Raw genomic sequence first — 27,960 nt, 5'->3', positions numbered from 1 at the left:
CATCATCATGACTGGATCATATTTAAGAACTGGTGCCGCCCGGGCGCTGATTGTGTGACGCCGGGTTTATACGCCATGGTCGGCGCCGCTGCATGTTTAGGTAAGACATTATTACATAACAGTTTCTTCAGATCAAGATGTGGTTTATGAGTGAAAGTTTTGCTGATTTACACTATTGGTCAAAAGTGTTTGTAATGTCTTTGTAAGAAGTCTCTTCTGCTTTATTTAATCAAAAATGCAGTAAATCACAGTTTTCTATGTGAATATAACGTGAAACGTAATTTATTCCTGTGACCAAAGTCTTCAGTGTCACATGATCCTTCAGAAATAATTCTAATATGATGATTTAGAAACATTTATGATTATTATCAATGTTGAAAACCGTTTAACAGCTGCTTCATATTTTTGTGGAAACCTTGATACACTTCCATTTAAAATTTTGGGTTAAGATAAAAAAAAAAAGATAAAAAAAGGAGTTAATGCTTTTATTCAACAAAGACACAGTGTTTAAAAGACATTTATGTTACAAAATATTTCTGTTTCAATTAAATGCTGTTCTTTTGAACATTTCCATTAATCAAAGAATCCTAAAAAACTAAATGTTTCATAGTTTCCATAAAAATATGAAGCTGTTTTCGCTAATAATAATAATAAATGTTTCTTGAGCAGCAAATCATCATATCAGAATGATTTCTGAAGGATCATGTGACACTGAAGACTGGAGTAATGATGCTGAACATTCAGCTTTGATCACAGGAATAAATAGCATTTTACTCAATATTCACATAGAAAACTGTTATTTTAAACTATAAAAATATTTCATTTTTTTACTGTATTTTTGATTAAATAAATGGAGCAGGGTGAGCAGAAGAGACCGGTAGTGTAGATCACGAGCTGTAGAAGTGCAGAAGTGAAGTGTTTGTCTGTTGTGCAGGCGGTGTGACGCGTATGACGGTCTCTCTGGTGGTCATCATGTTCGAGTTGACCGGCGGTCTGGAGTACATCGTTCCTCTGATGGCGGCCGCCGTCACCAGTAAGTGGGTGGCCGACGCGTTCGGTAAGGAGGGCATTTATGAAGCTCACATCCAGCTCAACGGCTACCCGTACCTGGACCAGGATGAGTTCACGCACCGCACGCTGGCCACCGACGTGATGCGCCCGCGCCGAAACGAGCCTCCGCTGTCGGTCCTCACGCAGGACAGCACCACCGTGGAGGACGTGGAGACGCTCATCAAGGAGACCGACTACAACGGCTTTCCTGTGGTCGTCTCGAGGGAATCCGAGAGACTCATCGGCTTCGTGCAGAGACGGGATCTTATCCTGGCCATCAGTAAGACACGCACACACACACACACACGTGATCACAAAATACCAGCCTACGCTTCCTCCATCACCTAATCTGATGTGTCTATATACAGTTGTTTTAGTTTAACTCTACTTTGGCTTGAATGTGCTGCACACTTGTTGATTTTTCAGTTTACGTACCTTAACTAATCAAATATAATGTTCATATCAGTTCTTTAAAGGGGTCATCGGATGGTATGGCAGAAGTTGGTATGATTCTTTAGGGTCTTCATGTAAAGTTTTTAACATACTTTGGTTAAAATTCCTCAATGGTTGTGTAAAACAACACCCTTTTACATCCTCAAAAACAGCTCTGTTCACAGTGACCCGTTTCGGTGCATGTCTCTTTAAATGATAATGAGCAACTGCTCCCCCCCCACCCCTCTCTTCCAATGGGGGTGTCGACACAAGACAGTAAAGTGATGCCTTGGCGAACAATATACAAATGGCTGAGGGCGGAAATATGCTAATACGGGAAATATGGGAACAGGAGAGCAAGTATATAGAGGAGCTGGCCGAACTGATTTCGGCCAACCTTAGTGACATCGACAGCTTCAGTGTCAAACCCGATAAATGTGCCATCCTTAAAGAGACAGTGCGCCAGATACGACAGATTAAAGAGCAAGGTACACATCTGCTCGAACTGCTCTTTTACATATCAGTCTGTAACAATATTGACTAAACCCACAGTGTGGACTGGAGTAATGATGCTGAAAATTCAGTTTTGATCACAGGAATAAATTACATTTTACTATATATTCACATAGAAAACAGATATTTAAAATTGTAATAATATTTCACTTTTTTTACTGTATTTTTGATCAAATAAAAGCAGCCTTGGTGAGCAGAACAAATTTCTTTTGAAAAAACGTACCGACCCAAAACTTTTGAAAAGTAGAGTGTATATGTCATTATAACCTATATAAACTATTATATGTCATATAAACTATATATACATGAAGTTGTTCAGCTTCCTGGCTTAAAGCTGAAATCAGGCTAACATGAAAACAGGTGTGATAAAATCACCAAAGCATGAGCTGTCTCTAAAACACTGCCACCTGGTGGCGAGTGGAATGTTGTGTTACTGCAGTCTGGTCTCAACATTGAGTGAATCTTCAACACATTTGCTACTTTTAGCGGATAAAAAATAAGTTTCTCTTTTAAATACATTGCAATCATGACTTTACCTGTGGATGTAATACGAGACAGTCCGTCAGCGGTCGTGGGCGGAGCTCATACTGCTCAGAAAATCCAAACGGCTTGATTATTGAGAGTGATGAGACTTTTTAAGGATTAAAAAAAAGGAGTGAATGGATTTTTTTCATTGTATGGTGGTTGTGTCCACACACTGCAAAGACACATTTATATACAAACACACTGGTTGCATCCGATGACCCCTTTAAAGCTAAGATTAGAAACATTGGGCTTCATCTGTTTACATTGATTGCTTTTGTACAATATTCGCTGTCATTTGCTGTGATATTACAGAGGAACCATCATTTCAAACAGTCATTGTAGTCAAGTAGATGCAAGAAGTAAAATACAGTAAAATAATTGGCATTTATAAAATATACAATTTTAAATAATATTGGTAATATTGGTGCATAAAATAATATGATTTTGTCATCAGGTGTTCATCTGTGTTATTTTAGTATTATTGATATAGGCTACTATTATAGCTTTTATTAATATTTTGTATTAGATTTAATTTTTTCTGTTTTTGCTTTAATTTTTGTACTTCTTTTGTGTGTTTTTTTTAACTGTCTATATAGTTTTGATTCAGTTTTTTTTTTATTAGTTTTAGTTATTTTAGTTCTTCAAGTTAAACTTAACTAAAATGATAAATGTTGCCTTGGCGGCTAATTTTTTTATATTTTATTTTAGTTAATGTTTATTTTGTTTCATGATACTTAAATAAAATGGTTTTAGTTTTAGTTAATAATGACCTAGTGTTAATTTAATTAATTATACACTACCGGTCTAAAGTTCAGGGTCGGTAAGATTATTTAACGCTTTTGAAAGAAGTCTCTTCTGCTCACCAAAGGCTGTGTTTATTTAATAAAAAATACAGTAAAAATAGTGAGATATTATTACAATTTAGACTAGCTGTTTTCTATATGAATATATAGTAAAGTGTAATTTATTCCTGTGATCAAAGCTGAATTTTCAGGATCATTACTCCAGTCTTCAGTGTCACATGATCCTTCAGAAATCATTCTAAAATGATGATTTGCTGTTCAAGAAACATTTTTGATTATTATTAAACAGTTTAATATATTAATATATAATATTCTTTTAATATTCTGGATCAAGAGGAATCATGAATCAGTTTCAAAATCTGCATTTTTGCTTCTCACGGGTATTAAAACAAGAAACAAAAGAATATTGTACATCATATACAAATAAGTGGCGAATACTCTGTCCTAGTATGAAATACTGTATGATGTTAATAATGGTAAATCTCTCGCCGTCTGCTTGACCTTTCCTCAGAGACCGCGCGTCAGAAGCAGGACGGTGTGGTGAGTAACTCCGTGGTGTATTTCACCGAAGACGCTCCACAGATTCCTGCGACCAACCCTCAGCCTCTGAAACTGAGACGCATCCTGAATCTGAGTCCCTTCACCGTCACCGATCACACGCCCATGGAGACGGTGGTGGACATCTTCCGCAAGCTGGGTCTCCGCCAGTGTCTGGTCACACGCAGCGGGTGAGAAGAACTGTTTTTAGGCAACTTATAATAAAAAAAATGCATATGTTTAGATTAGTTTATCTCAGAACCAGGGTTTGAAATTAAAGGGATACTCCACCGTTTTTTTCATATTAAACTGTTATTCCCTTAACTAAGACGAGTTGATGCATACCTTTCTCGTCTCAGTCATAGGTCTCAGTGCGTGCACTTAATCGCTGTGGCACGCGGTGACACTTTGATAGCACTTAGCTTAGCCCAGTATATTCAATGGTATGAAGTTAGAAGTGACCAAACACATCAACGTTTTCCCTATTTACTTATAGCACTTTTGGGAATACTTCGACTCGGCGCAGTAAAAAGTCACGCCTGATCCTCTTCCCACTATTGACAGAAGTGAGAGGAAGAGGATCAGGCGTGACTTTTTACTGCGCCGAGTCAAAGTACTCCCAAAAGTGCTATTCCGCCATACATTATAGTTATCCTTTTTAACCCGCTTAGAAAAGCGCCACGTTTTATTTTGTGTCACCATACTTGGTCGTATAACTACTCGTGTAACTGTTTTTAAATAGGGAAAACGTTGATGTGTTTGGTCACTTCTAAATGTATTGCTGTTAGATACCATTGAATATACTGGGCTAAACTGAGTGCTATCAAAGTGTCACCGCGCGCCAGAGCGATTAAGTGCATGCACTGAGATGAGAGAGGTATGTATCAACTCGTCTTAGTTAAGGGAATAACATAGTTTAATATGAAAAAACGGTGGAGTATCCCTTTAACTTCGGCCATTCAGAACCTCTACTAGCCAAAAATAAGAAAGAAAAAAAGAAAAAAAACAGATTAACTACATCACAGTATATATATATATGTGTGTGTGTGTGTGTGTATATGTATATTATAAAATTTGGATTTCATACATTCATCAAACATAATAAGTAACATGCCAAATTGGCTAGTGATTTGACAGCGTTACACGCCACAGTTGATTTTTACCTGCATTTGGTGAGTGTTAATTTCAATTCCTGCTCAGAACGTGTATGTGATGTTTAAAGGTGGCCTATTATGCAAAATTCACTTTTATAAGGTGTTTGAACACAGATGTGTGTCCACAGTAAACAACCAGCCTATAATGGAAAAAATCCTCCCACTCCACGTTTTATAATCAATGAGTTGAATCAACTTAACGCCACAATAACTACATACATTTATCCACAAACTATTCAGAAACGTCCAGTTGCATTCTAGAAGTTGTAAGGTCTCTCTGAGTCTGAACATGCTACCGACAATTTTGGCTGCGTGACATTCTCCAGTTTTGTAGTTGCTGGAGTGTCTGAAGCAGGAGCTGTAAAGGCTCCGCCCTCTTCTGGAAAGAGCAGCAGCTCATTTGCATTTAAAGGGACACACACAAAAACGGTGTGTTTTTGCTCACACCCAAATTGGGGCAAATTTGACAAGCTTTAATAAATAATCTGTGGGGTATTTTTAGCTGAAACTTCACAGGCACATTCTGTGGACACCTGAGACTTATCTTGTTAAAAGGGGGATAATAGGTCCCCTTTCAAATACGCGAGGTGTGGCCAATGAGATTTTGCAGTGGGCGGGGCTTCCGAGCTCATTGCCTCAGAAATAGACATCATGTTGCAGCCATTGCTTTAGTTTAGAGGATGAACTAGTTACTTGATTTGGCAATGTTATAAATTACTTTTCAAAAGTTTGAGGTCAGTAATTAGTACTTTTATTCAGTAAGGACACATTAAATTGATCAAAAGTGACAGTAATGATATTTCTTTTGAACTTTCTGTTCATCAAAGAATCCCGAAAAACCAAATGTATCACGGTTTCCACAAAAATATGAATCAGAAATGTCTCTTGAGCAGCAAATCATCATATTAGAATGATTTGTGAAGGATCATGTGACACTGAAGACTGGAGGAATGATGCTGAAAATTCAGATTTGATCACAGGAATAAATTACATTTTACGATATATTCACAAAGAAAACAGATATTTTAAATTGTAATAATATTTCACTTTTTTACTGTATTTTGGATCAAATAAACGCAGCCTTGGTGAGCAGAAGAGATAAAACGTACCGACCCAAAACTTTTGAAAAGTAGTGTGTATATGTCATTATAACCTATATAAACTATTATATGTCATATAAACTATATATACATGACGTTGTTCAGCTTCCTGGCTTAAAGCCGAAATGCATTTTGACAGATTAAATCAGGCTAGCATGAAAACAGGTGTGATAAAATCCCCTTGAAAAGCATGAGCTGCGTCTAATCAGCTTATCAGAGACATGGTGAAAACGGTTGATGACTAAACTACTGTTTCTCTTACATCAGACGTTTGCTTGGAATCATTACTAAGAAGGATGTTCTGCGTCACATGGCACAAATGATGAACCAGGATCCTGAATCGATCATGTTCAACTAGCAGAACCTGAACCATCACAATCCTGTTGTTACTAAACTCACATGTTCATGTGGCCAAAACAGGATGGAGTGTAGATATGAGTGTTGGTTTCCTCTGTTGTTGTTTTGTTGTTGTTTTTTTTACAGCTGCTTTTGCCATATTTATATTTAACGTGCACTACTGTAAGCCGATGATCAAGCTGATGATTTGCATTGAAAATGCAAAGACACTATGACAGGTTTTACTGTGTTTTCGAAGCAAAAGCTGCTATACAGGACACGAGGTGTGCAGATGAAGTTCGTTTCATTGGTATGTCAGTTTTTCGTGAGTTTATTATATTTGTTTATTAAATAATATATCACAATGCTAAAGGTCAAAATGGAAAAAATTATCCAGAACACTAATCCTAATCCGCTGTAAATACGATAGTGAGCGTTTCTTCCAACACTAAGTTTATGTGTTTTGTCCTTATTTATTCATTCAATGTTAATGTTAGTTTTGATCAACAATGGTGATATTTTTTTTTCTCTTGTATTGAAACATGAATATTGTCATTGTTAAAGAAACACTGCATCTGTTACAGATATTAATGTCCAACTGTTACTCCAGTTCAGCACATAAAACTGAGGGTGTTATAATAATAAAAAAAATTATTAATAAATAGTATTGTCATTGCATTATTTTATTATTCTCTTTAATTAAAAAAATATTTTCAGAAAGTACAATGAAAATGATACATGACTTAAAAGACACACTTTAAAAGACACAGCGAGTTAATTGAGAACTTTAGCACTATACATAAATGTGCATATATTTATGTATTCAATGCAGAAGAATGTTGAAGTACCAAAACATCTGATTATTATTATTATAAAAACGAGAGAATAATCTGCTACTGCATTTCTTTGTACAGTAACTTTTACAGGTCACAGTTTAATAGAAACAAACTCTTAACATGACAGATTTGACAGACACAACACCAGGGTGAGTAAATTATGACAAAATTTTCATTTTAAGGTGAACTATCCCTTTAGCAAAGATTATTAAATGCTATTAAAATATATTGCTTATAGTTAGTTCATGTTAACTAATGCATTAAATAATGTTAAAAAATTAGACCTTATTGTAAAGTGTTACCAAAAAACGTTAATAAAATATGGGAAAAGGATACAGTATGCAACGATAAACATTTCAAACAGTAGTATGCTACATTGTCACATGTGAGTGGCGTCTAGTTATCATTTCTGAAGTAAAATTGTTATACTGCTTTTTCAAATAATATAATCAAATAAATCAAAAAACATGTTAAAGGATTAGTTCACTTTCAGAATTTTTTTGTGCTGATAATTTACTCACCCCGATGTCATCCAAGATATTCATGTCTTTCTCTCTTCAGTGGAAAAGAAATTAAGGTTTTTGAGGAAAACATTCCAGGATTTTTCTACACAGAATGGACTTCAATGGCAACCAACTATTCCAATATTCAAAGAAGGTTCAAATGTGCATCTCAATGCACCTTCAAAGTCTCGGCACGATCCCAGTCGATAAATAAGAGTCTTATCTGGCGAAACGATCGGTCATTTAAAAAAAAAAAATATATACTTTTTAAGCACAAATGCCCGTCGTGTGCCATCTCTGAGATGTGCGACGCATTACGTCATCACGTTGGAAAGGTCACGCGTCACGTCATCTATCTAAGTTATTTGTCTGTGTACTCCGGTTCAGAAAGCTAGGGAACGGTGAAAAATGTCATCTCATTTTCTCCTCCAACTTCAAAATCGTCCGACATCTTTGTTTTAATTTTTTTTTTTTTTTTTTTTTTAGAGGAGCTCTGGTGAAACTGACTGTTTACCGTTTGAAATTAATAAATAAATGCGCTGGCTACCTCAGCTGTGAGTAACCATAGCAACAGGCAGTCAAAGTATCTATACGGACTATAAATCGAGCGGACTATAAATATCTCCGGTTGCTAAATAAACCGTCAGGCGTAACCAGGGAAACCAAGTTATTGTTTGTAAAAACTTTAGATTTCGATTGTAAAACGAATTAAAATATAAACTATTGTTTTAAAAAAAAAATATTTGGCAAGTGACCATGGTATAAGCGGGTTAATGCCCGACGAGGTGTCCATTGTCAGGTATATATGGACTTCGGCGGAGGGAACCGTCCGACGCGCATTAATACCTGACAATGGACACCTCGTCGGGCATTAACCCTTACATATATATATTTTTTAGAAAATGGCGGATCGTTTCGCTAGATAAGACCCGTATTTCTGGACTGGGATCGTGTCGAGACTTTGAAGCTGCATTGAGACGCACATTTGAACCTTCTTTGAACATTGGTATAGTTGGTTGCCATTGAAGTTCATTCTGTGTAGAAAAATCCTGGAATGTTTTCCCCAAAAACCTTAATTTCTTTTCGACTGAAGAAAGAAAGACATGAATATCTTGGATGACATTGGGGTGAGTAAATTATCAGCAAAATTTTTTTTGAAAGTGAACTAATCCTTTAATAATCCTGGTTCATATCCGTTCCAGTTAACTTATCATGGTGGAAATGTAAAGTGGAGTGCATCAGGTCATCCAGGTACACACTATCCACACTGCGTCCTACAGAAACACTAGTATGTTACAGAAGTATGCGACTGAAGCGTTGAAGCTCTCGTCTCCTGCTCTAACTCAGGGGAACCGAGACTATCGTCGGCAGAGGGCCGATCGGAGGAGGTTTGTATTTCTCCAAACGCATTAACCTGCGGAGAATATCGTCCCGGTCTGTCGGCCAGCTGTAGACGTGTGTGTTCTGCAGCCAGGTGGGAACGTAACTCTGAGGACGAGAAGACAACAGGTCCTGCGTCAGTCCTGAGAAACCTTGCTATGTTTGCAGAGAGAAGCTGAAATTTGTGAGTCTATTAGACGGTGAAGAGTAGAGAACCCGTGTGGGACTAGATTAACCGGTTTAGTGCATAAGAAGCTTACAAACATGCTTTGATTTGCTGAAATGCTTCGGGTAAAAGTCGCACCTGTTGAACTTCACAAACCTTTTTGGCCCCTGGGAACAGAATAGGAATGAACCTGTAGTTCCTGCAGCCGTTCTGAATGAATTCACTCTGCAGCTGATGGAGGGAATGAACACATCAGCAGATAGTGTTAGTGTTAGTGTGTGTGTGTGTGTGTGTGTGTGTGTGTGTGTGTGTGTGTGTGTGTGTGTGTGTGTGTGTGTGTGTGTGTGTTTAACAGACGAAAGCAGAGCAACACACTCCCTTCACCAAACCCGTGCGATTATGTAGTCAAGCTTGTTTTGGCTGAGCCAGCGTCACACATATTCTTCACAGCTCATGCACACCCAGAATGCATTGTAATCCCCTCATTTCTTCCAATAAATGATTTTATTCAAACCTTAAGAGCAGCTATTAAAATAATTTCATTTAATTAAAAAAGTTTTTTATTGTTATTATTTTAATGCATTCAATATTTGTGTGTGCAATGTATTTTTGTTCTTATTAAAATATCACATTGCATGCTCACACTAAACTCCACTGGAATCAGCAAAAGTATCAATAATAATTATTATTATCATTGCTATTATTATTAATATTTTAATGCATTGAATATTTGTCTGTGCAATGTATGTTTGTGCTTATTAAATATCACATTGCATGCTCACACTAAACTTGGAATCAACAAAAGTATTAATAATAATAATTATTATTAATATTATTTTAATGCATTCAATATTTGTCTGTGCAATGTATGTTTGTTCTTATTAAAATATCACATTGCATGCTCACATTAAACTCCACTGGAATCAGCAAAAGTATCAATAATAATTATGATCATTGCTATTATTATTAATATTTTAATGCATTGAATATTTGTCTGTGCAATGTATGTTTGTGCTTATTAAATATCACATTGCATGCTCACACTAAACTTGCAATCAACAAAAGTATTAATAATTATTATTATGATCATTGCTATTATTATTATTATTTTAATGCATTGAATATTTGTCTGTGCAATGTATGTTTGTGCTTATTAAATATCACATTGCATGCTCACACTAAACTTGCAATCAACAAAAGTATTAATAATTATTATTATTATCATTGCTATTATTATTATTATTTTAATGCATTGAATATTTGTCTGTGCAATGTATGTTTGTGCTTATTAAATATCACATTGCATGCTCACACTAAACTTGCAATCAACAAAAGTATTAATAATTATTATTATTATCATTGCTATTATTATTAATATTTTAATGCATTGAATATGTTTGTGCTTATTAAATATCACATTGCATGCTCACACTAAACTTGCAATCAGCAAAAGTATTAATAATAATTATTATTATTATTATGAATATTATTTTTATGCATTCAATGTTTGTGTGCTCAATGCATTCGTGCTTTATCACACTGCATGCTCACGTTAATCTACAGGAATCAGCTGTGATTGCTGAGCGTATATATATTTGTGTACGTGAAGGTTATTTTCTGACCTGTTTGTGGATGTACACTGTGTTTGACGTTCTCTCGTCACTGTCCATATTGATATTAATGCCTGATATTGTCTCGTAATACCTCAAGCTGATGATGATGATGATTAGGTAATCTTTCTGCAGAGAGAGAGAGAGAGAGACACTCTGTAATTGTAGGTGTTTAGATGACGCCACTGATGATGTCACTTCCTGTGTCTGTATATTTACCTCATTGAGATATCTCTCCATGCAGTCGATCTTGCTGATGCTGTTCAGCTGTTGCTCAAAAACATCGATCTGTGTGCACAAAGACTCAAGAATCAGTCCAAACCCACTTCAACTATGTCTAGATTCATTGGAAAACTGTGTTTTTAAATGATTATCGCTGTACATGCGTGTCAAAGCCGTTGTTCCTGAGCAAAGCCACAAACTTAATGATCTCCTTCAGATGCTCTTCACTGTCGGCCTCGTATGTGACGAACACTTTCCCTGTGTGGGGAAGAATAAACGACACACGTGTGAAAGAGCGAAACACAGGAGCACACGTGCTTTTAACCTGGCTGTATTTGCGTTATTCTAGGTCATTTGGTTGTGTTGACAGGAAGTAGAACTCACTCTGTTCCTGTGACAGGTGTGTGATACACTGACTGGCCTGTCGGGGGTTCAGAGATGCATGACCACTGAAGACACACACATACAGAAGTTACACCTTACTCTCAGCAAGTAGATTGACATGATTGTAAACTTTTACAATTTGCAAGCTTCATTTTTATTTTTTAAATGAATGACTCTCTTTCTTCATTAGTTGTTTCAACAATGGAATAAAAAAAAATAAAAAAACTTTCTCACAATTGTGAATTTATATCTCATAATTCTAATAAAAAAGTAAGAATTGCTTGTAGAATTGCGGTTCTTAGTACCAATTTCAGTACCATAGCAAAAATTGTTGGAACCATTTTACTTTTTAGTTTATTTTTATTTTTAAGTATTTGAAAATAAAAACATTAATTAAATATTTGTATTTATTTATTAAAGATGATGATGATGATAATACTTATAAGTACATAATAGCCTACAACAGCATCTAGCCTTCAAATGTTTATAAGTAAACATTGTTTATAAAAAGATCATGTGAAAAATTTGTAATAAAATGATTTTAAAGAAACCTACATATCACATAGAACATGTGACAGGTCTATTCAGTTTTTTGAGTGGATTCTGACACACTAAAACGCCTCTGATTGGCCACTGCGTTCACACACTCAACAGATACGCCTGTGATTGGCCACTGTGTTCACACGCTCAACAGATACGCCTGTGATTGGCCACTGCGTTCACACACTCAACAGATAAGCCTGTGATTGGCCACTGCGTTCACACACTCAACAGATACGCCTGTGATTGGCCACTGCGTTCACACACTCAACAGATACGCCTGTGATTGGCCACTGCGTTCACACACTCAACAGATACGCCTGTGATTGGCCACTGCGTTCACACACTCAACAGATATGCCTGTGATTGGCCACTGCGTTCACACACTCAACAGATACGCCTGTGATTGGCCACTGCGTTCACACACTCAACAGATACGCCTGTGATTGGCCACTGCGTTCACACACTCAACAGATACGCCTGTGATTGGCCACTGCGTTCACACACAACTGCGTTCACACACTCAACAGATACGCCTGTGATTGGCCACTGCGTTCATACACTCAACAGATACGCCTGTGATTGGCCACTGCGTTCACACACTCAACAGATAAGCCTGTGATTGGCCACTGCGTTCACACACTCAACAGATACGCCTGTGATTGGCCACTGCGTTCACACACTCAACAGATACGCCTGTGATTGGCCACTGCGTTCACACACTCAACAGATACGCCTGTGATTGGCCACTGCGTTCACACACTCAACAGATACGCCTGTGATTGGCCACTGCGTTCATACACTCAACAGATACGCCTGTGATTGGCCACTGCGTTCACACACTCAACAGATACGCCTGTGATTGGCCACTGCGTTCACACACTCAACAGATACGCCTGTGATTGGCCACTGCGTTCACACACTCAACAGATAAGCCTGTGATTGGCCACTGCGTTCACACACTCAACAGATACGCCTGTGATTGGCCACTGCGTTCACACACTCAACAGATACGTCTGTGATTGGCCACTGCGTTCACACACTCAATAGATACGCCTGTGATTGGCCACTGCGTTCACACACTCAACAGATACGCCTGTGATTGGCCACTGCGTTCACACACTCAACAGATACGCCTGTGATTGGCCACTGCGTTCATACACTCAACAGATACGCCTGTGATTGGCCACTGCGTTCAAACACTCAACAGATACGCCTGTGATTGGCCACTGCGTTCACACACTCAACAGATACGCCTGTGATTGGCCACTGCGTTCACACACTCAACAGATACGCCTGTGATTGGCCACTGCGTTCACACACTCAACAGATACGCCTGTGATTGGCCACTGCGTTCACACACTCAACAGATACGCCTGTGATTGGCCACTGCGTTCACACACTCAACAGATAAGCCTGTGATTGGCCACTGCGTTCACACACTCAACAGATACGCCTGTGATTGGCCACTGCGTTCACACACTCAACAGATACGCCTGTGATTGGCCACTGCGTTCACACACTCAACAGATACGCCTGTGATTGGCCACTGCGTTCACACACTCAACAGATACGCCTGTGATTGGCCACTGCGTTCATACACTCAACAGATACGCCTGTGATTGGCCACTGCGTTCACACACTCAACAGATACGCCTGTGATTGGCCACTGCGTTCACACACTCAACAGATACGCCTGTGATTGGCTATAATGATCAACACGTTGTAAATAGAAACCGTTGACACTCTTCACACAGCGCTTGCTCACATTCACACAGAAAGCGTTTTTCCATTTCAATGCACTACTTTTCCATTGTTTTTCCATGTAAACACGCTAGTTGAACGTCTTTAACCGTTGCGCTCGGGTCTCGCGTCTACTGTAGCATCTCTCGCACGACACAGCATCCTAACACACGGCGCTAAAGTTTAAACTTTAAAAAAAACATGTGCCTTTTTCCGTTCCATTGACCAGCGTCTCCCGTTTTTAACAGCAAATACCGGCCCGTACACACGGAAGCTTTTGAAAGCAGTGTATATCGACGGGTAACAAATACACCCAGTAATCGGCACTACCTACTGATACTGCAGATTTAGCAGAATACTTACATTTTTTTAATTTCAGTACCGAAGTACAGGCACTTTTGACAACCCTAATATAAACTCTGAATTCTTGCAATTCCAAAAACTTGCCATTCTGACTTTTTGAGGTAAACTCGCAATTGCAAGAAATGCAAATTAATTGTGAATTAATTCTGATTTGAAAGCAATGTCTTTTCTTATGACTGGACCATACATGTTCAGTTGTTGTGATATGGGCAGGTAAAAGGACTCACTTTTCAGAATATCCACTTCGTGTATCCACTTGTCTGTACTGCATCAGACCTGTAAATAAAAGCAAACCAAAAAAAATGTAGACGCATAGAATAAACTCATAAAGCAGTGATCCTGAGAGTTCATGGTTGAATGAACGTGTACAGTCTGTCATTTACTCGCCATTGTGTTTCTCTGACCCACTTATTAGGATGTTTTTGTACATAAACGCTTGTGTTCAATTCAAAATGATTGCATTTAGAGGCCTTGTGTCAGGTTTAATAGTGGCATATGAACAAATGCAACATGGCAAGTTCTCATACTCAACTGCATCAACATTCTGTCCCTTTTTTGTGCACTTTGAACAGCTTTTACTTTCGGTTTAAGGCCGAAAGAAAGAAAGTCATATAGTTCTGGAACAACATAGAGGTGAGTATGATGGGTGGAACATATTTCTTTCCATTTCTCTCAATTAGAACAAACACATTTTACAACTTGCTTTAGTAATCCATAGTTTTTTAGAAAACTATCCAGAAATCAAAATATGCATCTGGAGAACCTATATTTTCAATATTTAACCTCCAAAAGAACCATAAACTAACTCAAGAACCCTATAAAAACAACAAAAAAGGCATCTTTGATGAACAAAGTGCTGCATTTAAACCTTTAAGTTGAGATATACTTCCATTCAAAAGTTTGGGGTCTGTAAGATTTTTTTGGAAAGAAGTCTCTTCTGCTCACAAAGGCTGCATTTATTTGATCAAAAATACAGTAAAAACAGTGAAATATTATTACAATTTAAATCAGCTGTTTTCTATGTGAATATATAGTAAAATGTAATTTATTCCTGTGATCAAAGCTGAATTTTCAGCATCATTACTCCAGTCTTCAGTGTCACATGATCCTTCAGAAATCATTCTAATATAATGATTTGCTGCTCAAGACACATTTATTTTTAAGATTGTTTGATGAATAGAAAGTTCAAAAGTACAGAATTTTGAAATGGAAATATTTTAGGTTACACTTTATTTTAAGGTGTCATTGTTACAGTGTAATTATATATGTAAGTACTGAGTAATATTAAGCAACTACATGTACTTACTATAGGGTTAGGATGTGGTTGAGGGTTAATTGCATGTAATTATTCATAATTTACTGTTATTACTATGGAAAGTACATGTAACAAGGACACTGTAAAATAAAGTGGGTTACACTATTTTAAGGTGTCATTGTAATTATGTATTTAAGTACTAAGTAATAATAATGAACTAAATGTACTTACTATAGGGTTAGGGTTTGGTTGAGGGTTAGTTGCATGTAATTATGCATAATTTACTGTTATTGCTACGGTAAGTGCATGTAACAAGGACACGGTAAAATAAAGTGTTACCATCTTTTGTTACATTATAATTGTCTTTACTGTCATAATGCATCCCTACTGAATAAAAGCAACCCCAAACTTTCGAACATTATGATACGTCTCTCCTGTAACGCACCTGAGGGTCTGAAGGGCAGCTGATGTCCCGGTCTGGAGCCGCAGTGATGATGAACGGGGGTCATGTGACGTGGAGGAGGGCGACACTGACCACAACACTGCATGTACGCGCCGGGGTGCGAGGGCGAGGGATAGTGGTGTGTGTTCACAGATGGAGGAAACGAATGCAAAGATCCTGGATGCTCTAGACTCGGGCTACAACTGCCCGGAAGAGAGTGAGGCCTGCTGGGTAAAAACGAGCTGCTCTCTGAGAGTGTGTGATAGATCGCAGAGGGAAGACAGGAGGGAAGACTGTGAGGAGAACCCGAGGACAACCAGTCCTTGTGATCGTCCCAGCTGGGGAAGGGCGTCTGTTGGGCGTACGGGGAAGAGTGAGCGTAACTCTCGGCGTTACACTGGTGAATAATCTGCATGGTCGTGGAACGGTTATTGGTGACGTCTGGGTGCAGGTCTGACTCAAAATCTTCACTCGTGGTTTCGTCATTCTCCTCTGGACAGTTTAGAGACGAGTACTGATGGGCCATGTGGGTCAGGTATCTGTATAAAAGATGAGAAACAGCACATTCATTTCTTCTGTTTTCCCGAACCGTACCAGAGTCCGCAAAAAAAGGGTGGCCTGGGGTACGGTTCATGTGAACTCTGGTATCATACTAAATCACGGAAGTGAACCGCTATTGATGATGTATGATTCGACGAATCTGTGGCTGCATCCAAAATCGCACACTTCCCTACTATATAGTATGCGAAAAACAGTATGTAACAAAAGAAGATTCACAGTACTCATAAAACAGTAGGCTAAAAAAGTAGCCTACCTGGATGACCTAGCATACGATGGACACTTTACTATCCCATGAGGCCACGGGAGAGGATTTGTGAATGGCAGTGACAGGTCACATGATGATGACAATATGGCAAATGTCCAGAAGATTATATTCATACTTCACGCATTCATACTATATAGAACATACTTTTTTAGTGGTTGCGAAGTAATCACTTATTCAAAATAGTTCCTACTCAAGCTAGTATGCGATTTCGGAAGAACTAGCCTAAATGTTCGTAGGCCATTTTCCTGGTCAGTATGAACTCGGAAGTGACGTAAGCCGGCAGAAAGCGACGTAGCATGAAGGTTAAGAAGTGCCTGGAGTTTGGCGTCGTTCCATCTATCGCGGTTTTCCATGTTCGTGGAGTTCGTATATGTAAATTATTATTATGTTTTTTTTTTTTACATGAATTCATCGACTCATAAATTCATCAACTAACCGGTGTTTCGAATGCATTCGGTCAATCAGCGTACACTTACGTCACTGGTAGGTCCTGTCGAGCTGGGTTAGACCTGACTCTGAAGTAGGAGCTTATATAGTCCCCACCAAAGGTGTTCCTACAAGTTACTAAAATCATTCCCATTTCCAAGGGTTGTGTCCAAAACCGCCCCCTGTAGCCTTAAATAGGGCACTATTTGAGGGAACAGCCATTTGTAGTGGTATCCGAAACCATAGTGCACTCATTCAATCCCACAATGCACCGCTATAATGAGTCTACAACCGATGTACACTCAACGGCTAGAGAATACCCATAATGCACTGTGAGAGTCGATGATCAGAAGATTCATTTTCCAAACCGCTGGTCCAATGTGGGTACAGCGTAATTTCATACAGGTATAAATTCCTTTTTAATTGATTGTTAAATTGTTTAAATAAGGTTTATACAAGACAGAGTTCAAGATCAATCTTTTTATTACTACTGGAGCTGCCAGTTTGCTAAGTTTCAGATGACTATTAAACAACAAGCACAAACTACGTAAAAGCGCCGGAAGCCCTTCCTCGTTTTCATTCACTCCTTCAACTGGACTATATTAGTGGAGTAATGTAGGGAATAGAACTTATTCAAGAATTTACACAAAGTGCAATTTATTTTTTCATCACCATTGCCAACCTTTGGGGGTTCATAGTTTTGAGATTAATAAATGAATATTAATTAATAAATAAAAAATAATTTATTCTGCTTTATGTCACTCCACATTCATATTCTGTTGTTTTATCTGTGACAAACATGCTTGACTTTCAATTGCAACAACAGATCAGTGAGCGCAACAACACAAAAACCCAAGTAAAGAATCATAACAGAAGTTCATAGTGTATTCTAGAAATTCTTTGTTTAGGATGAAAAACAGCCTAAAAAGGTTTTGTCCTCCTGACTCCCACGCTCACGATAAACTGGCAAACAAGGAGTATGCATGTCGGTTAAATACCGACTCCATTGCAAGAGTCTAACATGTGAAATGTTTGTCAAATAGAGCATGTGGAGATGAGTAGAGTTGACATAACGCATTAGTGCTACTCATACAATAAGGGACTGCAGTTATTTTAATGCATATGTTCAGTCACGAGTGCATGTTTGCACATGCATGAACAGTGAATCTTCACAGACACTGACAGAAACCATGATGACTTCTGAAAGCTGCCAGTGACCAGGTATGGCGGCGTAAGAAAGAGGTCAGAACTGTTTTCTACTGGGAAAATAAATAGGCCTTAGTGTAACATCCACCCATGCAAGCGTCCCTAAATAGGACACACTGCATTATGACTCTTTATCTGTGTGCCAAGATTCTGCAGCTCAAGCAAAACCATGCAGACCACAAGACGGAGAGATTTTGCCATGCAAGCAGTTACACAAAAGATCAACCTTTATACAGTTACACAAAAGATCAACCTTTACTCAAAACATCCACCTTTATTCAACATAGATCATGATTCTGTCTTACTAAAGCGTGATGAATGTAGTGAAGTGGTGATGGTTCATCAGTTTCTCAATGCAAAGCAAAGTCAATAAAAAGGAGGCAAGAAGTCATTCGGCAGGAAGAGTCAGTTTGATAAAGAAAAGACGAGTATTTGTGCTTTATCACTGATAATCTGATTCAGATGTTTCCAGACACTTGACAAATAAGCCAACAGGGGATTCAAATTATATATTTATTAATAGATAGTGTTGGATAAGTTACTATTCACATCTTTAACAGTGTAATTCGATTACTGTACTAATCACTCTCTCTAAAAAGTATTGCATTACTTACAAGTCCCAAATCAACCTGGACCAGTTGAACAACAATACAAGGATACTCATGAAACGGCTCTTTTAATTCTTTCAAATAAACAATATACAATTGTATAAGTTAGTCTTGAGCTGATGTGTAAAGGGAGAAGGTGACATCAAAAACATACATTTTAACATTACATTTTGATGTAATGAACTGTAATGAAATCACAGAAAATTTTATTGTAATCCCTTACTTTACTTTTTCAAGGGAATATATTTGGCTAAATTATTTATATGGATATTTTTTAAAAGTATGATCAATATTTAATTTGATAGGCTACTATATTTGAGGAACAGGCAACATTCTGATGATTTGCACATATGAAAAAATGTATTACATGTTATGCCCTAAAATAATACGAAATTAGTTTCTCGTCGTTATGTGACTTTTATTATTTATGAAACTTGATAAACTCACCTGAGCGCGAGCGGCAGGAGTCACAGTCACTTCAGGAAGTCAGACAGTTCTTTCATTTGACATTTCAGTTCTTGTTCTCTCCCTTTTGACAACGATTTAGACAGAATATAACGCATATTTCGATAATAACTTAATATGTCAGCATTCAATGCCAAACGACATGTTATCAAAGAGCGTTTGGATTCGTGTGTGTCGTCGGAGGAGGATAATGATGATGGGAGGAGTAAAATAAATAACGCGTGAACACATGATGAACAGCTATTGTTGAGCGCCAAACATGATATAAAACTTTATATTTTTACATTTTTTAATTATTTTTACTTGACGTTGGTGAAAAATAATTTTTAACAAGCATTTGGGTAGTCTGCATTTCAGAATTTATTTAAATAAAAATGAAAGCGCAATGAGTATGGCAAGCCGATTTAACATTTATTCATTTCGGGGGTTCACCACTTTTGAATAAGAAACAATACCAAGGGCCGGTTTCACAAAGCTATTTTTGACCGGTCTATAGTGTTAGAAAAGTCTAAAATGTGCTCATAGACTAGTCTAATGCAAGTTAGTCTGTTTCACAAAAATAAAGACTGACTTAATTTAGACCAAAAAAATTTGACATCTTCCCCCCAGGCTAACTTAGGTCTAAGGCCCTGTCCACACGGAGACGCGTTTCGCTGTATACGTATACATTTTTTATCGTATTGGTGTTTCGTCCACACGGATCCGGCGTTTTCGGAGACTGAAACCGCTATTTTTTGAAACCGGGTCCCAAGGTGGATAAATCGGAAAACGCCGTCCTTGCGTTTTCGTGTGTACGGCCAATCCGTATATTTTGCGAAACGATGATGTCATCACACCAAGTGTCAACTAGTCAGACACCGTTAAGTCACAGCAACTACATTTATGGTTTTTCATATTGTTCAACAAAGTTCTTGATTAAAAAAGAAAAAAGAAAAAAAGAAGCTACTGTGCCTAATATTATTGTTGTATACAGCGCGCAAGGTTTATGCGCGAGCTCCAAGTCTTCTTCTCCGTTTTTAGTGTATGTCTGAGGCAGAATTACAGCGCCACATACTGGTCTGGCATGTATACTACATCGTTTTGAGTCGGTTTCAGTGGTTTCGTGTGTACGCAGATATTTCTTGAGACGACGCCGTGTTTACGGAATTTTTTTTTTGAACGGGGAAAAAAAATATCGGATAGGGAAAGCTCTGGCTTCGTGTGGATGTGGCCTAAGACTCTGTGTTACCTTGGCAACCAGCAGTAACAATCAGTAACATTACAAACAGCCAAAAGAAAAGGGAAAATGGCTCATAATTTAAACATTTCTTCTTGTTACTACATTCTCCGCTAAATTTCCCAAGTAAAATGTCCTTGTAACTGTTATATTCCTCCAACAAACACATATTTTCCGCTGGGGTAAACTGCACTGAGTGGCTGAATGTGCTTACTCGATCCGCCATGTTTTTTGTTTTGAAAAGTGTCTTATTTTACCCAGAATGCATTGCAGTGTAGTCCTACTTAAGATAGTCAGAGTCTTAAGTGCTTTGTGCAACGGTCTGATTTAGATGTCTATCTGAAGTCTGACTATCTACTATATCTAAGCCATAGTCAAAGTCTATCTTTGTGAAACCGGCCCCTGAAGTCTATAAAACTCGTCAAAACTCAGCGAATCACAACAAGCGTGTCGGTGAGAACACTAATTTAAACAGCATACACGCACCCTAACTTGACTGGACATCACATTTTTGACATTATTGATTCTGCTTTCAATCGTAATGCAACGGACCGGTCTACTGGACATAAATTAAGCCTTTAAATAAAAGGGTTGTTGGGCTGTTTACACTGTCATATACAATAAAAGAGCCAGCACAGCAACAGGAAATAGAAATTAACACAAAAAACCTGCCTAGTGCCGACCTAACACAACACTGACGGTGGTCTTGTGCTCAGGACTAGAGCAGCTGCGAATTATTTTTTTATTTTTTTGAGGCTGCTGACGAATTCTTTCTACACACACACACACACACACACACACACACACACACACACACACACACACACACACACACACACACACACACACACACACACACACACACACACACACACACACACACACACACACACACAATATGACGTCACACTCTGCGCATATGTTTTAAAAAACATAATTTAACATAAATAGACCAAACACTTTTTAAATAGCCCACTTAAAGTGTTTATTACAAAAAAATTACTAAATGCTAAAAATGAATATTTGATTGATTGATTGATTGAATTTTTATTAAAGTGTCTTGCACTTACATGCCCAGCCCAAATAGGCTTAAAAGACACTATTGACATAAAACAAACATCATACAGAAAGATGACCATCATACAAAGTACATAGGAAGATGACCAACAAATCAGGCTTTTTATGTTGAATTTACATGAATAAATGTAAATGAAAAAAAATTTGTGTTACATTTACAATCCTGTGAAAACAGGATTGTTTTCCCCCAGTTTTCCAGCGGGTGTTTCCAGTGTTTCCAAAGTGTTTCCAGCACCCCCACTTCCCGTGCCCCTGATATGAACTCCTGATATCAACAGTTTTCACTAGTTACAAACAATGCTATTTATTGATATCATGAATTAGATTTCTACTAGTAACAATGGCCATTTTTGATATCAGGAATTACATTTCAACTAGTAAAAATTTGTATTCTTGATATCAACAATCATCACTTACAGAAATACGAATTGTTGATATCAAGAATTAATCATTGATGTTAAAAAAATATGATTTTTAATGGTAAAATTTGTATTTCTGATATGTGGAATTGGAATTTCAACTAGTAAGAAATATATTCCTTGATTGATATCAACAATAGATTTTTAATTGCAGCCTATGGTGAGATTTAACTAGTGAAAATACAATTACAGATATCAAATATTTATAATTTTTACTAGTTAAAAATATGTATTCTTGATATCAAGAATTTGTATTTCTGCGAATGATGAAGTTATTGTTGATATCAAGAATTAACATTTTTCTAACTCCTGATATCAGGAACTGGCATTTTAACTAGTGAAAATTGAATTGTTGATATCAAGAGTTGAATAAATACATGTCAAAACGGCTTGCCATACTGGCAGATTTTTGAGTTCTTCAGACAGCAGATGGCGCTCTATCTCGGCTGAATCTGGCGCATGCGCAGTGTCATCTTGATGTTTGAAGCCGCACAATGGGCGGAGATTTCTGCTGTTTCCTTCCAAATATCAACTGATGATCAACCCACGGGAAACGGTTCCCATGTAGAGGGTTTAGAGCGAGATATGCCAGGTACGTCCGTTATCAAATGAGCTTTTTCACAGCCTTTATCACTAGTTGCGTTCTGACTCAGCATGGGCTTTGCATGCATTATCAGGGGAAGTAGTTGATGCATAGAGTAATATTCAACAGCATAATGCCACACTGGATACATTCTTACTGTCATGCATGCATGCAAAACAAACATTTAGCTATACTGTGACATTGTAGTTGCATCTTGTTTCTTTCCATCTCGATCATTGTTTGCATTAATTTATTCATTAGTCATTCTGTACACTCAGTTGGGTTGGTCTTCCTTTTGCATTTTTTAAAAGTCACCCCCAAACCTTTTACTGTACAATTAATACTGTACTGTATTAATCTAGTATATAGTTTAATTATGAGTTGATGCCATATGAAAGAATGCACGTGCAACAAGAAGGACATTAGAAAATGTAATTTAAACGTGTGAAATTCTGTGTGGCATTTATGTGTTACTTTAAAAAAATGCCATGGGAAAAACCAAGGTACTTTTTTGTTAGTCATATAAAGATATGCAAAATGTCTTATTGTATCTTTTTTCTCCAGTAAAATATCTAAACATCATTAAAACCAAACGTTTTCTTCTGGAACTTATTTTAACATAAACAAGTGAAAAATGCACTTGCATTATATAGCTACTTATATATCTACATGCTGTTTACTATATACATTATACTAATATTAGTAACAGGTATTAAATCTTATTCGGTTTTGCTTGGCAGGTAAATGCATTTTATTTGAATGATGTTTAAGCAGGTTAAATATAACGTTATCAGCTAAGAATATGTTTGCATGCACTTGTGTGTAAAAAAAATGCACGTGAAGTTTTTATATTTTAAAATATGTAAGGTCGCGCGCGTGTTGTGAACATCGTCTTTTTGGGCCTCGTGCACTAATATCAACCAACATTCTTCACCGTTACCAAGCAACGATATCCAGACGCTTGCTAGTGTCGCTAATGTTTTATCCGTATGTTTTTATCGTTTCTTTAGCGCGTAATACTAGTTGAGTTCTCCCTGAAAGGCCCGGGGTTTGTTTAGCATGTAAGTGTCATGCAGCCCGTCCTGTTTATACTGAGATCTGTTAGCCAGACAGCTGCTAAACAACTGCTCGGTGAAATTAAACACTGCTAAAGTTAGGTTAGCAATCACAACAGCTGCTTCATTAATGCTTAATGGTGAACTGTGGCTGCTAATGTCCTCAAATATAGGGTACATGTATGTTCTCACGTGACACATGATGATGCATGTGACATCATCTTTTGCATTTGAATCACTTACAAGAAATTACCATGGCAAATACCGTGTTTATCATACCATAAAATGTCATAAATATCAAGGTGTTTGAATATGGTAATTACAAAGTATTACTGCCACTGCACTTTGTGTTATTTGAAAATTCAAAGTAATACTGTGCGTTTACATATAAGTTGATCATTGTTTTTACCATAGGACAAATAAAAGAAAAATTGAGCCTATTACAGGGATGATAACAAAATATATATATATATAGAGAGAGAGAAAAAAACATAATTCATGTATAAGTCACATTTTATTAAATATTATAAACACTAAACACAGGGGGTTTTAGTTCCTCTCTCCCCACAACAAATCCTTTCAGTTTTACGATCAGAACAAGTTTGAAAAATAAAAGTAGCTATATTCCCAGCTAATAATTTTTTGTTTCCCAGAATGTTTTTTTTTAAGGTGTGTTTTTGGTTAGCCAAGAAAGTTTTCTTAACAGAAATATAAATGTTGATTTTTGGTTTGTAGAATGTTATTCTAACATTATTCTAACGTTCCCCTACCCTCAGTTCATCATGTTTATTCGGTAACACTTTATGTTAGTGTCCTTGTTTCATGTTACATAGTTAAAGGAACACGCCGACTTTTTGGGACTTCAGCTTATTCCCCGTATCCCCCAGAGTTAGATAAGTCCACACATACCCTTCTCATCTCCGTGCGTGCCGTAACTCTGTCTGACGCACCCACCGCTAGCCTAGCTTAGCACAAAGACTGGAGGTAAACGGCTCCAGCTAGCATACTGCTCCCAATAAGTGACAAAATAACGCCAACATTTTCCTATTTACATGTTGTGATTTGTATAGTCACAGCGTGTAGAAATAACAAGGTCACATGACACACAGCCATCTTCTAACCGTATACATATTGGGAACTATATTCTCAGAAGGAGAAGCACTGCTAGTAAATCACTCCGCAGAAGTAGCAGTGCTTCGCCTTCTGAGAATATAGTTCCCAGTATGTATACGGTTAGAAGATGTAAATAGGAAAATGTTGGCATTATTGTGTCACTTATTGGGAGCAGTATGCTAGCTGGAGCCGTTTACCTCCAGTCTTTGTGCTTAGCTAGGTTAGCGGTGGGTGGCTGGGTGCATCACACAGAGTTACGGCACGCACGGAGATGAGAAGGGTATGGGGGATACGGTGAATAAGCTGAAGTCCCAAAAAGTCGGCGTGTTCCTTTAAGTAAAAACCAGGGCTTGACATTTACACCCGCCATCCGGCCAAATGCTTGTGTATTTCAGCAGTGGCGTGAAACTGTCTCTAATTGTAGTCTTTTAAAAAGCATCAGAAATAATAAACTAAGTGCAATGAGTGTTGTCAAAAATATCGTTTTTTCGATACACATCGATACTGAAATATCTGAAACTCTTTGATACCAGCTGCTCTTTCTCTCTCTCTCATCTCTCCAACAGCGAGTGACACACAAACCCGCCTCTCCTCACTCACTCCTTTCATTTGCTCCGGATGAATATTGTTGGTGTTACAGGGCTTGAATTTCAGCTTGGGATTGCACGTATTGCGCATAATTTTACTCATTCCTGCAGATTTTTCACACATACCCAAAGTGTGCGCGCATAAAGTCAAGTCAAGTATATTTGTATAGCGCTTTTCACAATACAGATTGTATCAAAGCAGCTTCACAGTATTAAATTAAAATAATATAACAAGGTTGGTTTCAAGTGGAATTTATTGATTGATAAAATTAAATTAAATATCCCCAAAATATCCCCAACTGAGCAAGCCAAAGGCAACAGTGGCAAGGAACCGAAAAACTCCATCAAGTGACCTAATGGTGTCCTAAAACTCCATCATGTGACCTAATGGAGAAAAAAAAACCTTGGGAGAACCCAGGCTCAGTCGGGGGCCAGTTCTCCTCTGGCATTTATGAGCTAGAGGCCGGATTGTAGTTTGAACTGTAAGATTAAAAATATTATATGAATGCCTGGCTGAAGAGATGCGACTTTAATCTAGTTTTAAACTGGGAGAGCGAGTCTGAGCAACGAACAGCATCAGGAAGACTATTCCAGAGTTTTGGAGCCAAATGTGAAAACGCTCTCCCTCCTTTGGTGGTTCTGGATATCCTAGGTATGACCAAAAGCCTTGAATTTAGTGATCTTAAAGAGCGCGATGGATTATAGGGCGATAGAAGATCCGTTAAATAGACTGGAGCTAAGCCGTTTAGGGCTTTATAAATCAGTAGCAATACCTTGTAATTAATACGGAACTTTATAGGTAACCAATGCAGTGATGATAAAATCGGTGTTATATGATCATATTTTCTGGATCTCGTAAGAACTCTAGCGGCGGCATTTTGGACTAACTGTAGCTTGTTTATTGAGGATGCAGGACAACCAGCTAATAAAGCATTACAGTAATCCAGTCTCGAGGTCATGAATGCATGAACTAACTTTTCTGCATCAGAAACTGATAGCATATTACGTAGCTTAGCAATGTTTCTAAGGTGGAAAAAGGCTGTTTTTGTAACATATGAAATATGATTTTCAAAAGACAGGTTGCAATCAAGTATAACACCCAGGTCTTTTACTGTAGAGGATAAAGTAACAGGACATCCTATGATGTTAAAGTTGTATTGTGCGAGGTTTTGTGGGCGGTGAAGCCGCCTCTCAGTGTTAAATTCAGTTCAAATACACACAAAATAATGTCAAAATGCCAGTCTTGGTGAGTATTGACGTAAACACAGTCAGTTGTGTTTTAAGTGAACACAAACAGTTGAGAAAAAACTGTTAATGTGTAACAGTATAACGGATCCGTGCGTCAGGTCTTATAGTGACAGCAGCCTAATAAACCTACTGCCAAATTATTAGATGATACAAAAAAAAAATATTGCAGTTTTACTCCATGGTATCAATGTCAAAATTGTGACCAGTGAAAATGCTGAGTGGCTCGTAACTTTGAAAACTAGCCGCTAGCCACAGTGGCTGCTGAGCAAAAAAACGTAATAGCAAGCCATGGTAATCTAATAACTATAAATTATGCATAATTACATGCAACTAACCCTAAACCAAATGCCCTAACCCTATAGTAAGTACATGCAGTTAAATATGATTACTCAGTACTTAAATGTATAATAACACTGTAACAAGGACAACTTACTGTAAAATAAAGTGTAACCATTTATTCTCACATATTCGTACATTCATACATCTTTTATCATAAAAAAAACAGTATTACATGAACGCTTATAATCGGTATTAAAGAAACCATATCATATTATTTATCGTTTAATTTATAAAGATAATAAAATTTAATTTGTCCATTAATTAAGATGATACAGTAAGATTTATAGATTTAAAGTGATCATTAAGTTTTTGGAATATACTTTTTTATAATACTTGACCTGTGAATAAATAACTATTTTAATTTGCATTGCAGAACTTGACCCTGAGACGAGGAACTGGACTTCTTTACAATGATGGACTGGCCGTTTGACACGATTTCCCTGCAGAAAGTTTTGCACCAGCACCGTTTGATTCGTCGGTTATAACATCAACACATGTTGCACCGGTGCCGTCCGCAATCCCACATTCGTTCTTCCTGCGGCCTCTTGGATTCGGTCTTTGGATTAACAAGATCACAGGTTGTTCTCAGGCCAGTATTTGTGTTTTTATGTGTTGTCTTCCTGAGTCTCGGTCGGTCTTGACGAAGTCATGGAGCCCAACATGGAGTACATAGTGGCGCAGGTCACGCAGAAAGAGGTCGGACGTCGGTTTCAAGTTGGACCGGAAATCATAGACTACATTCTGGACAGACAGAAGTCACATGACCTGGAAAACGATCAGACCATGCTGGATAGGATGATGGACAGTCTGGCAACCTCATGGGTCAACGCAAGCAATTTCAAGGTGAGAGAGTTTGGGATATCTGTATCCCTCAGATTTATCTGAACTTCTATCTCTA

The 27,960-nt window shown here is 37.6% G+C and overlaps 3 protein-coding genes across 4 annotated transcripts in view; 2 read left to right on the top strand and 1 right to left on the bottom strand.

Annotated features, from left to right (window-relative positions):
* The window catches only part of clcn4 (chloride channel, voltage-sensitive 4), an 18,794-nt gene extending 10,664 nt beyond the window's left edge, over nucleotides 1–8,130 (top strand). The window contains exons 9-12 of the mRNA XM_082155818.1: nucleotides 1–100; nucleotides 935–1,330; nucleotides 3,835–4,051; nucleotides 6,382–8,130. The exon at nucleotides 1–100 is cut by the window's left edge and continues 87 nt beyond it. Coding sequence (XP_082011944.1) covers nucleotides 1–100; nucleotides 935–1,330; nucleotides 3,835–4,051; nucleotides 6,382–6,472 — 804 coding nt within the window. The 3' untranslated portion in view covers nucleotides 6,473–8,130. The remainder of the gene's footprint in view (nucleotides 101–934; nucleotides 1,331–3,834; nucleotides 4,052–6,381) is intronic.
* traf3ip2b (TRAF3 interacting protein 2b) lies at nucleotides 7,116–19,622 on the bottom strand. Of its 2 annotated transcripts, XM_082155945.1 has the most exons (9): nucleotides 19,408–19,622; nucleotides 15,898–16,433; nucleotides 14,425–14,473; nucleotides 11,552–11,616; nucleotides 11,328–11,425; nucleotides 11,165–11,233; nucleotides 10,958–11,074; nucleotides 9,492–9,566; nucleotides 7,116–9,277 (listed from the first exon to the last, which is right to left on the bottom strand). In XM_082155945.1, the coding sequence occupies exons 2-9, from the start codon at nucleotides 16,418–16,420 to the stop codon at nucleotides 9,128–9,130; spliced, it is 1,146 nt and encodes a 381-aa protein (XP_082012071.1). In that variant the 5' UTR covers nucleotides 16,421–16,433; nucleotides 19,408–19,622; the 3' UTR covers nucleotides 7,116–9,127. The 2 variants fall into 2 exon arrangements, with proteins under 2 accessions (XP_082012071.1, XP_082012072.1); XM_082155946.1 differs by lacking the exon at nucleotides 9,492–9,566.
* A 2,977-nt stretch (nucleotides 19,623–22,599) lies between these two features.
* LOC309488022 (CLIP-associating protein 1) overlaps nucleotides 22,600–27,960 on the top strand; it is a 77,121-nt gene continuing 71,760 nt past the window's right edge. The window contains exons 1-2 of the mRNA XM_082156046.1: nucleotides 22,600–22,729; nucleotides 27,436–27,905. Of these exons, the coding sequence (XP_082012172.1) occupies nucleotides 27,711–27,905 (195 nt within the window). The 5' untranslated portion in view covers nucleotides 22,600–22,729; nucleotides 27,436–27,710. The remainder of the gene's footprint in view (nucleotides 22,730–27,435; nucleotides 27,906–27,960) is intronic.

This window comes from Leuciscus leuciscus (genome assembly GCF_965113295.1).
Source record: "Leuciscus leuciscus genome assembly, chromosome: 23".
Lineage (NCBI taxonomy): Eukaryota > Metazoa > Chordata > Actinopteri > Cypriniformes > Leuciscidae > Leuciscus > Leuciscus leuciscus.
Note: the sequence above shows the minus strand (reverse complement) of the source record. Positions and strands in the feature narration are given on the sequence as shown.

What these genes read in the sequence shown, in the direction of transcription:
- traf3ip2b (XM_082155945.1), bottom strand. Translation starts at nt 16,420, where the DNA reads ATGGCCCATCAGTACTCGTCTCTAAACTGTCCAGAGGAGAATGACGAA. An exon ending in ACACCTGTCACAGGAACAGA is followed by an intron (nt 11,426 to 11,551) that starts GTGAGTTCTACT and finishes TTCCCCACACAG; the next exon opens with GGAAAGTGTTCGTCACATAC. An exon ending in TGTTCCCAGGGGCCAAAAAG is followed by an intron (nt 9,278 to 9,491) that starts GTTTGTGAAGTT and finishes TCTCGTCCTCAG; the next exon opens with AGTTACGTTCCCACCTGGCT.